This window comes from Polypterus senegalus, chromosome 3 (assembly GCF_016835505.1).
Source record: "Polypterus senegalus isolate Bchr_013 chromosome 3, ASM1683550v1, whole genome shotgun sequence".
Lineage (NCBI taxonomy): Eukaryota > Metazoa > Chordata > Cladistia > Polypteriformes > Polypteridae > Polypterus > Polypterus senegalus.
In genome coordinates, this window is record NC_053156.1 from 223391186 (window position 1) to 223405094 (window position 13909).

The 13909-nt window shown below is 39.2% G+C and overlaps 1 protein-coding gene across 1 annotated transcript in view; it reads right to left on the reverse strand.

Moving 5' to 3' along the window:
* Positions 1-1862: 1862 nt before the first annotated feature.
* gnat2 (guanine nucleotide binding protein (G protein), alpha transducing activity polypeptide 2) overlaps positions 1863-13909 on the reverse strand; it is a 61963-nt gene continuing 49916 nt past the window's right edge. The window contains exons 7-9 of the mRNA XM_039748577.1: positions 10542-10695; positions 5434-5637; positions 1863-2154 (exon numbers count right to left, since the gene is read on the reverse strand). Of these exons, the coding sequence (XP_039604511.1) occupies positions 5447-5637; positions 10542-10695 (345 nt within the window). The 3' untranslated portion in view covers positions 1863-2154; positions 5434-5446. The remainder of the gene's footprint in view (positions 2155-5433; positions 5638-10541; positions 10696-13909) is intronic.

The following is a 13909-nucleotide window of genomic DNA, read 5'->3' on the forward strand; positions in this document are numbered from 1 at the left end:
GTCAGTATCTTCTAAGCAAACAGCCTCTGTGCAAACAGCCCCTCTGCTCACATCTCCTCCGTCAGGCGCAGAGAACGTCAGAGAGAGAGCGAGATTAAAGCAAACAATCAAAAAATCAATAAGTGTGCTTTTGGAAACCCCGTGATAAAGCGGCATTTCTTAGAGGTGCGTCCGTATCCACTAGGCAAACAGCACCTCTGCTCACACCCCCTCCGTCAGGCGCAGAGAATGTCAGAGAGGGTGAGATAGAGGCAGAGACAAGAAAACAATCAAGTTCCGCGTGGGATGCATATCTTATAGCATTGAGGAGTTTTAGTTAATATGTAATACGTGCTCTGATTGGGTAGCTTCTAAGCCATCCGCCAATAGCGTCCTTTGTATGAAGTCAACTGGGCAAACAAACTGAGGAAGCATGTACCATAAATTAAAAGACCCATTGTCCGCAGAAATCCACGAACCAGCCAAAAATCCATGATATATATTTAGATATGCTTACATTTAAAATCCGCGATAGAGTGAAGCCGCGAAAGTTGAAGCGAGATATAGCGAGGGATTACTGTAATCTGTTTTGGGAACTTATTTGTGAGTATCTCTGGGTGTTCTGCTGCTTTGTATTCCATATTCAGCTTTTTTTTTTTTTTTCCTTTTGTGTAATCTTCTAAACCAAGCTGTAACCTACCTTTACTGCTGGATTTAAATAACCAAATTAAGGTAATCACCAAACAAATGTGCTCTTGCAGCGACAGCCTCTTTTTTTCGTTAATGTTCTTGGCATCTGTGTCCTACAATGGTACACATCACTGTTGTCTCGTGTAACCAAAAAAAAATATATATCCTTTAAGTCAATGCTGTGTATCAAGCAGATGTCTTTTATCCCAGATGTTTTTTTTTAGGTAAAAAGGCATTTTTAAGGTTAGTGGATAGAAAAACCATGTAAATGTCAGCAACATTAGAAACAGAATGTCTTTCCCTATTGCTCAGAACTAGCCTTCAAAAATGTGGATGATACTCTTAAAAAGTAAAAAGGCCAAAAAAGGTCCAAACATCAGGTGTATATCATGCATGATCTTTATTTTGTGTTGCTACATTTTTAAATGTAAGTCAGAAAAAGAAAGGTACACATTTACGCTTTTGTTCAAAATAAAGATGCAATTTGTTTCTCTAAACTTTTATCTTTGCTGGAAATACAGAATTCTAAATTTTATTATTTACAATAATAAGTATGTTTTCCTAAAGTATAACATATAGGGGAAGCCTGTTCATGAGTGTTGCTTCTGATAATAAGGGAGAACATTTGCATTTCCAGATCTTGTGAACTACAAGCTTTTCCAAAACGCGTGTTTGTGATTCCTGGACCAAAGTTGCTCGATTGATAATGTTGTTCGAGAAGGTCCAACGAAAAAGCAAATTGCATCAATGGGTATCCATTTGTACTCAAAAGCTGCGTTTCAGCTTCGCATAAAGATCTCCTTTAAACTGCTAAGGAGATTCACAAAGACTGGCGCAGCTGACCATCCCTCCCCTGCCCTTATTTACATGCAGTTGGCAGTGATGCCATTTGATTGATTGGTTTATAATTGAGGGTCGTCTTTCCAACAAGCTTTCCCTTGCTACCCATCTTGCATTATTAGTACAGCTCGTCTGTAGCTTTAGATTTTTTTTTTTCTTTAAGCGAGCTGTCTCTGTCATTTCTTTTACAAACCCATCATTTAAATTATTGGAATTTATTTACTACATCTAAATAATTTCTTTAGCTTTAATTCTTGCCTAGTGTCACTTCACAAAACAAAATTGCTGGTTCACTTACCACCTCTGGTTAAGTATGTGGCCCTAAGCAAATCATTTATCCTGCCTGCACCGCACATTAACAGTAAAAAAATAATCTCCTGTGCTATTGCTGTGTACTTGTAAAGCACCTTGGAATGGTGTGCACTATATAAAATTAAAAGCTGGTTGTTAAATGTCACCCAAAGTTCAGTATTTTGCTCATAAGTTGGGCAGAGAAAAGGATCCTGCCAGCAATTTCCTCAGCCTTCAGTAATAGTCAGTGTGGCTGCAGTGGTAATCTCCTTTAATCCTGTCATGGCGCTGGTGGCATTTAGGATCAGATGGTCATCAGAAGGTGGTGACGAAGAAGGAAGAGAGCAGGTAGCACTAGAAAGAGAGCATGAAATTTAATCACACTTTTAACATATTAAAATATCCCCCTAAAAATACCGTTCACACTTCCCATGTACTGATAACACATCATTTATTGGAACACATGATTTCAGAGTATTGCTGAATGGCAAAAGAAATAAAAGTAATGTCTGTCTACCTGCTCTTTCGCTGCTTGGTCCGAGAGTCCTTGTGACTTCTGTGGAAGCTAATTGACCCCTGACCCTGTAGCAGTGCTACCATTGGTTAGAACTACATCTCCCAGCAGTCCTTGCAGGGCTGTTGGGGGCAAAGGTGGCCAGAGGGGTTCAAAAGGAGGGCAGGGGACGAAGAGGAGAAAAAAAGTTTTGTTCTCGTTTGTTTGGTGCTTGTTATAACTGTTAAACTGCCTGTCGTTGTCTGCCATATATCATCGTGTCCTAGATTGTATTGTTTGTTGGGGTCTGGTTATCATTTGTCTACTTGTTTACTGTTACGGAGGACGTTGTCTAGATTCATTGGCTTTCACGGAAGAAGGAGCGCTCCTGAACCATTCATCTGTCAACTTACTTCAGCAACTACCGGTAGGACTGTGTTTTTCCATTTCCCTCGCTTCATTCAAATCACTGGACATAACTTCACCACTGATTATTTCATACATGGACTTTACTGCGTGTTTGTCGTGTTTATCTGTTAATTGTAATATCGCCGAAGGGATCAGGGGTGGTATTATTGTTTTCATTTAGTTAATTTAATTTCATTATACTTTTTTATCGTTTAAGTTCCCAGTGCGTTTTCTTTGTCTCTGTAGTGTGTGTGTGTTGGGGGGGGGTCGTGCCAAGGCTAGGGTTGTCCCTGGTAATCCTCATATAAAATAAATAAATCACCGTCTTCCTCGACGGTGTGAATCTTAGCGGCTTCTGACCGCTACAACCCCTTTTAAATATGCCAATAAACAGTAAGCGACAGAATGCCAAATACTCCCTGAAGTTGCATTGTCTGCATCATACGTGCACAGCAGCAACACTGAAAGGAAGAACAGAATGTTGTTAAGAATTCAAACAGAATCTAGTGGACTGGTTTGGGAGCTGCTGAGGCTGTAAATTGCCACTGCACCAATGGTGGTGTTAGAGTGTACGTCAACCTGGAATGGGCATTTGGACATTAGTTATGTTGTTAATGGCTATTACAGCTTGAAACGAGGGATTTTCAGTTTATTTTTTAACATACGCCTCCAAAGCCCATTTTTCAGCAGCCATTTCTTCAGTGTCCTAACAAGTTTAGCATGAGTTAGCCATGGTTATTAGAGAAACCTTTAATTGGATTAGCACTGCTAAAACCTTTCCTTCTGTTCAATAAAACAGGTAGATGTTCTGTTCTTGGGTTGCAAGGTTACTATTATTATTATTTTTTATTTTTTTTTTTTTTTGCAGGTTATTCCAAATGACAAATTGTTTATTATGGAGAGTTTATCCCCTTTGGAGTTTCGTGTGTTCTGTTTAGAGGTATAGTGGAGCTCCCCTTTGGAGTTTTGTGCTCTTTTATTAAATGGTCAGCATGTTAAAAACAGGACTGTCCAAGAAAATAGTGGGTTCTGAAACTATGAATAATGGATGAATGATTGCCTACGACCAAAAAAAAAATAGTTGATCTCTGAAATATATGATTTACCAGAATGTTTGATATTAATGTTCTGTGAGGTAATGCATCATCACCATTTTTAGGTGGATGTGATGTATGTATGAGAACTTTAATTTTAAAATGCTCTGTGTGTAGATCCTAATCTGTTCTGTTAGGCAGCTGTACATCACTGTGTGCCTCAAAGCTACTTGGGTAATTCTGTTCTGTGAGTAATGCAATCAATAGGGACTGCCTTTTACATCCTGTGTTGTCTGCTGCCTTTTTGAGTGTAGATACTCTATCATAAAATGTAATAAGATAGTGTTACTGTTAAACGTTTTGTAAATGACCATTTAAAAGTTTTCTTTATTCATTTCTAAGTATCAATAAAAAATGAGTGAGTTGCTGGTTAGCACTGCTGTTTTGCCAGCTTCAGTTCTTAGCCCCTAGCCACCGTCAGAGCTGAACTGGGAAAATCCTGCACTGCAAGTGCAAGTTTTATTTTTGCTGGGTTCTCCGTTTTCCTCCCACATTCCGAAAAACATGAAGGTTTTGTTACAGTTCTAAAGATTATAGTGAATTTTTTTTTTCATGGTCACTTCCAGTATTTAATGCTCTAATTGTTTTTTTTTTTTTACTGTCCCTTACACCTAAATGTATATGCAGGTTAGCCATTCACTAATGCATGAATGAGATTAAATGAGAAGGTGGAACATTCATTTTCCAGCCCACTCTTTCCTTCAGCTAATCCTGCTAACAGTCAACAGCAGACATCAGGATGACTTGTGCCACTTTTCATGTCCTCAGAATGTGTGGATTGGCTTCTTGACTTATGATTTCACCTTCTGTCCAAAACCACTGTCACTGCGTCTGTTCAATACAAGTTTAGTGACTGAACTGGTAGATCAAATCCTATTACATTTATATATTTAGCTGGTGATCGTTACCTAAAGTAACGTAAATTTCACAAGGATAAAATAGTTTTGTTGCTTGTACAATAGAATATGTTATCATTTAAGGGATTCATTTGGGCTTTCACAATGACAAATGGAAAAACAGAATGGCAGGCATTCTAGTAACCTTCTGCTTTACTAGGAGGCGATATTTAATAACTCTAAGAAAGGCACTAGCCCTTGAGTACATAAATGGAAAACTTGGGTATTATGGTCCAAAGCAGCAATTGTGTTATACAATGTGTTCAGAAGCTCTTAAGGATGAGGAGCTTACCAGGTTTTGAGTTGCTGTCCCTTAAGCCTCACTTCCAATTAAAAGTGTAGCTGTTTTAAATTGCACAGCTACATGCACATCACCAAAGTTCTTGAAGCTTGTCCACAGATTTTAAAAATGTCTTTCTGCTCACCTATATTCCTATTTATGGACTCCATCGTATTTGGCATGTCTTTTATGATCCCTGTTTATTGTCAAACAAGGAATGGAAGTACTATATAGTATGCTTTATTTAGTAATTGCACTGATACAATAGCATAGGCAGATTACCAACAAGACGAAAAAGGTGGTGAATCCTAGCAGAAATAACGCCGGGCATTCTTTTCCCTACTACTTCACTGATAGTGCATATGCCTTATTGTACTGCCAATTATAGAATGACTTCCAGTATAATAAAGTTGGCAAGCATTTTAGTAAATATCACCACAAGTGAAAATCTGCAACTCTTACTTGGTCAGGGTGTCTAGAAGAGACCACAGTCTTTTAGGTTTTCTTTGATGATGATGTCTGTTACTGCATCGAACACAAACTTGACGTTCTGTGTGTCTGTGGCACAGGTCAAATGTGAGTACACTTCCTTGATGTCTTTTCTCATGTTAAGGTCCAAGAACTGATTTTTGATGAAATTCCCAGCATCTTCAAATGTGTTGGGTCCTGTTGGGAAACAATAGCAGAATGAGGAACCCTGTAAGGAACATTTAAAATACCTGGTGGAGGCGATTCGAGAGCTAGAGGTGAGAGATGTGAAGAACAACACGTGGTTTATGTAACCTTGGATGAGAGTTGAAACTTGTGATGAGGAACAGGGATTGGGGTTTTGTCTTAATTATGATAAGGTTGTTACAAAATTATGAAAATCATAACCAAGATGACCTAGATTTGTTGGGAGCAGTTTTTACTCTTATGTCATTAAGAGGTTCAGGATTGAAGTTGCTACAATTGGTTATGCTTGTGTGAATTTATTAGTTGATATGCAGGACAATGATAAGTTTTGTGAGTTGTTGCACATAGTAGTGTTGTTTGTACTTTAACAAAGTATACTTCGCGCTCAGGATGTGTAGCCTCTTATACCCTGTGAGGCCCGCTACCGGGCCAAGCAATCATTTAAAAAAATCTTTCGCTATATCATACAGGTGAACTGTGCCACATACCGGCTCAAACAATACCACGTCTGCAAGCAACAGGTGCCGACGTCGCACTCCTAGTAATCAAATTGTTGCAATATTTACAGTTGACTTCTAGTATGAAAGCATGCGTGTGGAATTTCATAAATTGTCACAAAAATATTTGAAAGAATCATAGCAATTGCGCTACATAAGAAATATGTTTCAAAATGTTTTAAAATGTTCAAACCAATCAAAGTTCTGACTAATTGATTTCAATCAATGCGATACAGGTGAACTATTCCACACGCCGACTCAAACAATACCACGTTTGCAAGCAAAACGTGTTGACGTCACACTCCTAGTAATCGAATTGTTACCATATTTAAAGTTGACGTTTCATTTAGTATGAAAGCATACGTGTTTTGTTTCATAACTTGTTACAAAAATTATTTGTTAGAATTGTAGTACGTTATTCTTCATAAGGAATACCCAAGTATCAAAACGTTCAAACCAATAGATTTGAACCAATGCGATGAACCCTCCCACCAACTGAGCAAACAAGAGCGATAGGCTGAAAACCGCAGGCAATATTACATCGCTGTTCTGGTTTTTGTGTGCGCTCGCATATTACTTCACAAAACAGCAAATATCTACAGTACAAGTGATACATCAGTACTTACAGTAGATTGTCCTGATCAAAACAAGACACCGCACATTATTGTACGATAATAAGAGGAGTCACAAGACCACCTTTGGCAAGTACCACCTCACATTTCTGGATCATTAGCTCTGACTCAATAGGTCACACACTCGCTAACCTCATACCATTAGATGGCAGGGACGGTGATTTTTTAATGATATATAGATGTCCATATATGGACAGAATGTCAAAATACACCATTTAAACAGGAGCAATAATTGTAAATGTGTAGGTGGGGTAAGGGGGTACTTGGGTGTAAGAGTGTATTATGGAATAGGGGTCAGAGTTTTTATATGATTTAATGTCTTATGTGCAATAAAACTGGTCTGAACCTGGAAGCCTTTTTGGAGAAGGTGGGGTTGGGGGCAGCATGGCGCCAAATGCTGTAACTTTGTGTTATCACCAGGAAACTTTAGACAGGGGCAGTTGACATGTCTGGTAACACCTCAGCAGTGACAAAACTGCCCAGGCATTACTTGTACATAAGATATACTGTATCAGAAATCAAACCTTTGAGAATATTACTGTGAGTGCCTGTTTTGAGTAGCAGTTTCTATGTAAAGCAATGTTTAAATCTGACAGAAACACAGATTCTGTCACATTTGAGGAGTTATCTGTCAAGCATTAGTGTAAAATTGACTGTCCTACCTTTTTTTTCTCTCAAATAATGTGTCTATTTTGGGGTACCACCCCTCAGATGGAGATTGCTGAAAAATGCCCTCAGGATGTAATTAAGTTTGTGGAGCTGGAGCTTACTCTGACAACCAGTGATGCAGGGTTGGCGCAAACCCTGAGTGGAATATCAGTCTGTTTCAAGGCTCACCTATCCAAACATGCTGCTGCTGCTTCTTCTTTCAGTTATTCATCTTGTTGCATATCTTCCTGTCCTCTGCATCTTATTCTGTCACACCCACCACCTGCAGGTCCTCTCTCAACACATCCATAAACCTCCTCTTAGGCCTTCCTCTTACCTGGCAGCTCCATTCCCAGTATACCCAGCATCTCTCCTCTGCACATGTCCAAACCAATGCAATCTCACCTTGTTTAGAGAAAACTCTCTCTCATTCTAACACGTACATTTACTTATTCTCGGCCTGATTAACACATGTGTATACCTATACATTCTAGCCAATCGGCTTTCCCATTATTAGGGTATAGCTCCTATAGATCTCTTAAATGGGAGAACATTCAAAACTCTGATAGATGTTACAAGGTGATGGACAACAGCAATGTTAGAGAACCTGGATTTGTGAAAACAGAAATTGAGAATTTGTAATTGATCTAAAGCAGTTTTAATTTAATGAAGGGCTTTGTTGTGATCCCTGAAAAGTTGGGGCTGGGAAGCTGAAGGAGCAGCAGCTTGCCATGATGAACTGTAGAGAAACATTTCAGGGAGATTGTTATAATTTGCAGTGGTCAGAAGTGTGTACCTCAGCAGTGACATCCATGTCTGTGGTGACTTAGCAGATAAGGCGAAAGAAGACCCTAAGTGATTCTTTCAGTATTTTATTAGTAAAAGCAAGTCAAGCGCATCAGGAATAGTAAAGGGGAATTAAAAGACACAGACAGTGAAATAGCGGATGCCCTAAACTTACATTTTTCTGAGGTGTTTACAAGTGGATAACCTCCCAGAGGTAAACGCGACTACTAAGGAGGTACTGAGTGATCTGGAAATTGTAGAGGGAGAAGTGCTGCTCAGATTAAATATAAAAATTAAATATAAATATAAAAAGGGTGACAGGGGAGATCCAAGCAACTATAGGCCAGTAAGCTGAACAGGCATCACATGAAAATTAATGGAAGGAATTATTAAGGATAAGATTGAGCAACACATGGCAAGGACAGGAGTTATTCTGAACAGTTAGCATGGGTTCAGAAGAGAGAGGTCGTGTTTTACTAACATGCTGGAATTCTATGAGGAGGCAACAAAAGGATACGATCAAAGTGGAGCTTATGATATTATTTTATCTGGACTTTCAGAAAGCATTTGATAAGGTGCCACATGAGAGGTTGGGCATCAAGTTAAAAGAAGTGGGAGTTCAGGGTGATGTTTTTAGATGGGTGCAGAATTGGCTCAGACACAGGAAGCAGAGGGTGATGGTGCGAGGAACCTCATCAGAACTGGCCGATGTTAAGAGTGGTGTTCCACAGGGGTCAGGGCTAGGGCGGCTGCTATTTTTAATATATATAAATGACTTGGATAGGAATATAAGTAACAAGCTGGTTAAGTTTGCAGATGATACCAAGATAGATGGATGAGCAGATAATTTGGAATCCATTATATCATTACAGAAGGACTTGGATAGCATACAGGCTTGGGCAGATTTGCGGCCGATGAAATTTAATGTCCGTAAATGTAAAGTATTACACATAGGAAGTAAAAATATTAGGTTTGAATACACAATGGGCGGTCAGAAAATCGAGAGTACACCTTATGAGAAGGATTTAGGAGTCATAGTGGACTCAAAGCTATCAACTTCCCAACAGTGTTCAGAAGCCATTAAGAAGGCTAACAGAATGTTAGGTTATATAGCACGATGTGTGGAGTACAAGTCCAAGGAGGTTCTGCTCAACCTTTATAATGCACTAGTGAGGCCTCATCTTGAGTACTGTGTGCAGTTTTGGTCTCCAGGCTACAAAAAGGACATAGCAGCACTAGAAAAGGTCCAGAGAAGAACGACTAGGCTGATTCCAGGTCTACAGGGGTTGAATTGTGAGGAAAGATTAAAAGAGCTGAGCCTTTACAGCTTAAGCGAAAGAAGATTAAGAGGTGACATGATTTTAAGTGTTTAAAATTATGGAGGGAATTGGTACAGTGAATCGAGACTTGTATTTTAAAATGAGCTCATCAAGAACACGGGGACACAGTTGGAAACTTGTTAAGTGTAAATTTCGCACAAACATTAGGAAGTTTTTCTTTACATAGAGAACCACAGGCACTTGGAATAAGCTACCAAGTAGTGTGGTAGACAGTAAGACGTTAGGGACTTTCAAAACTCGACTTGATGTTTTTTTGGAAGAAATAAGTGGATAGGACTGGCGAGCTTTGTTGGGCTGAATGGCCTGTTCTCGTCTAGAGTGTTCTAATGTTCTAGACTCTTCCTATGAAGTCAGTAGACGGATTGGGAGAGCATGGGGGCTCATGAGGACGCTGGAAAGGGATGTGAGGTGCTCCCAATTATATTACAAAAGGATGAAGGTCCAGATCTTTAGAGTCCTGGTGCTTCCTGTCTTGCTATATGGTTTCGAGACATGGATGCTATCCAGTGACCTGAGACAAAGACTGGACTCCTTCCCTACTGTGTCTCTTTGGAAAATCTTTGGTTACTAATGGTTTGACTTTGTGTAGAATGAGCGGTTGCTCATGGAGTCTCGAATGAGGCACATTGCCTGCATTGTGAGGGAGCATCAGTTACAGCATTATGGCCATATGGCACGATTCCATGAGGGTGATCCAGTTCGCAGAGGACCCAAGTGGCTGTACCAGAACAAGGGGATGACCACGTAACCCATGACTGCAACAGATAGAGGATCATTTCCGGAGGGTGGGACTGGACCGAGTGTCTGCCTGGGGGGGTTGCCATCCAGAATCCCAAATCTTTTGTCATGTGGTGAGTGTACCAGTGCATGCTCCCCAACCTGACTTGACCATAGTGTGAGACATATGGAACAGTAGGGTATGAGTGGTAAGTACAATGGCCTTTCTATTCAAACAAAGAAAAAACAAAGTTGCACTTTAAATTCTAACCTACCATCGTATTCTGGGAAGCAGATACTCAGGTGGACTTTTTTAACTTTTTCTTCAAAAAGATCTTTTTTATTTAAGAAGAGGACAATAGATGTAGCTGCAAAGAACTTGTGATTGCAGATACTATTGAAGAGATGCAGGCTCTCATGCATACGGTTCTAGAGAGAAAAAGAGAGAAAAAGTGAGTGAATATATAACTGCAAGCATTAGAGCACTGAAGGGTTAAGAGACAGAAGTACTGTATAAAAGAGCAGACACAGACACGGAGGCCTTGTTCTTTATAGAAAGTGCTCTTTAAATTGCTCCTTTGGTATCCTGTATTTTCAAAGAAGCAGATAACTGCATTATTTACTCAAAAACTATCATGAACCTTTCACTATTTAACTACATATTTATTAAAATCACTAAACCAGGGAAGGTGCCCTTTGTTGTACTGCTGACCTGCATGAAACAACTAAAGCATTTCCAGGAATTTCCTGAAGAAGGACAGAGAAGATACCTTCATATAATTTGTTTGGAAATTTCTAAACCAGCCTGATGTGCAGGTTTTGTAACTTGGTGATGATTAGGATTAACTAGTAACTGCCAGCTCAGCCTCTGATCTGCTTTTCCCAAGTGTCAAAGCGAGATCCCAGTGTGACCTACAGGTCTCTTTTTACTACTTTCTTATCAGGAGATAGTGCAGGACACCGAATGGCCGCATTGTACGTCTCCCGAATTTCTTTGATTCCTGTGGACACATCAAGAGGTTCAACTTACATTTCATTAATAGTGGAATTGTTCTCAATCCATTAAATGAAACCTAATGGGTAATTTTGTGAGATTGTGTGTTTGAAAGTGACTGATGCGGTCAACTCAGCTACAGTACTTGCGATAAGAAAGCCATCTCCAGTTTTATGGTATTCTTCATTCGGTTTCATTTTGAGTTTTACAGGATAGTTTAAATTTTGGACATACCATGTTATAGTATAGGACAGAAGTTCTGAAGAGTTGCTGTGGCTGCAGGTTTTTGGTTAAAGCTTTTTTTAAATTGGTACAACAGCAGCAGCAAGAACATTTATTTCTATAGCACATTTTCATACAGGCAGTGTAGCTCAAAATGCTTTACAAGACGACAAAAAGAAAGTTGTATGAAATGAAAAACAAATCAGATTAGCCAATAATAATAAATGATAAGTAATAAAGGCAAAAGGTAAGGTCAGATGGCTGGGAGGACAGAAAAAACAAAACTCCAGTTAGGCTGGAGAAAAAAATTATAAAATCAACAGGGATTCTAAGTCCAAAAAGACCACCCAGCCCATCCCCCAGCCCCCACTGGGCAGTAAGATTTTTCAAGACAGTATATATTGTCAGGTTATTGTGGCATGTTGTTTTATATGTCTGTCATTACAATTGTTTGCTTTGTTTTTAAAAAGTTTATATACAGTACATATACTAGCAGATTACCCAGTTGCTTCACTCACTGAGTGGAAGGGAAAAATTTGTGGCTCTCATGAGGCAACGGCATAAATGACCCAATTCTATGATAGATTTGCCCCCGCATGTTAAATGTCGGCATAAAGCCAGAATCCTCGGTAGCAGCCATGGTGCCAAGCGATGTCATCTGAAAACACGACTTGTATTTCGTAATGTTCTTTAGAAAATGAGTTGAATGTGGATTTGCACCAGAAATAAGAGACAACAACAGTTCAGGTGGATGGCTTAAAGGTGTTAATTTCACCTTGCTGTCTGAACAACACATCCCACGTGATTCAAATGTAACCCTCTGTGCTTGGCAGTACTCACACATGATGTCCATTTCTCCTATTGTAACTTTTGGATGTAGGCAATAATCTTTTTCAATGTTATAATTGAATCCCTCCATATACAGACCCTGACGTCTGTGTGACGTGGTAGCCTTTGAATACTGCAGCCGTCAAATTCGATTCTGTTCAGCACGTTGTTCGGGTGTTTGTGAGGCCCTCAATTGTGATTGTCGTATACGTTGATCAGCAGGACTTCTCTCTCGATCTGCTTCTGTCTGACTTTCTCTGTGTTACCTGACTGTTGTGGTCATACGTAATTTCCATTTCAAATGCGAAAAGAATTTTGTATATACAGTATATAGATAAATATATTTGATATATGGTAGCCAGTTACTGCTACTAATGGAACAGACTTTGTTTTTTTGATTTTAATTGACATCCATTTTAATATTCCTAAAGTCTAAGCTGTTTATTTATTCCTTACCCATCTGCCAGTTGAGTCCTTGTGTTGCTAATCCATCATTAACAGCAAGAATTGACTTCTGATTGTAAACTTGGAATCGATGAAGACCTGAAGCCATTGTGGCTCTGGATTTTGAGATCCCTGATCCAAATGTCGCTGTCTCTGTACTTAAGTTTTAACTGACATGATGTTAAAGGGTAAGTTTGCAATTTTTCAGTTTGGAGCTATTTCTTCACAATCATGGTATATATTAATTTGCCATGTAAAATTGCATTTTGATGCAAAGCATATTTTGTACTTTTTAAAAATACCTTGTCTGTTCCTTTCGACTTCCAACAGGAATAATGGATACATGGGTCTATAGGTGAACTAAAAAGTTACCAAATGAGTTGACTTAAAAGCAGCAAAGGTTTACATTTGAGAAAATATGCAGTCAACATTTATGAGGTGTCCTTGTGATAACAAATGGAAACAAGAATTAGCAGAGATTCTTGGCACTACTGGAACAGATTAGAGCAGAGTTTTCTTTCTTTTAAATTTCCTTTTTAATTATTCTGGTGTGTGTTCAGACGTATGTATGTATGTATGTATGCATGTATGTAAGTAAACGTCTACTCGTGGAAGTGTGTGTGTGTGTGTGTGTGTGTGTGTCTGGCCTCAGTAGTGAGAGGTGGAGTTGGGGTAAGGGCTCCACCTCTGAGGATACACAAGTGAGGCGAGCACATCGGCAAAACAAAACCACCTAGGAGAGAGATGCCCAGAGTCGTTCCTTTCAATTACCTGACATCTGTACATTACAATTTTTTTCTGACGATTTCAATAGTTTGTAGGACCCCCAGCCTTTTTAAAGCATGCTGACGATGCTGTGATCTTCGTCGAGTTAATAGAGGCTGTAATTGGGACTCTCAAGAGACTGAGCAAGAAGTCAGAGTGTCTGGACTTGTGAGTGTCCTGGATAAAAATCAAGATCCAGGCCTTTAATGATCTCTTTAAATTAAAGGGAACTGGGCGGTCTCATGGTCTGGAATCCCAGCAGATTTTATTTTTTTCTCCAGCCGTCTGGAGTTTTTTTTTTCCTGTCTTCCCTGGCTATCGGACATTACTCTTATTCTATGTTAATTAATGTTGACTTATTTTGTTTTCTTACTGTCTTTTATTTTTCTA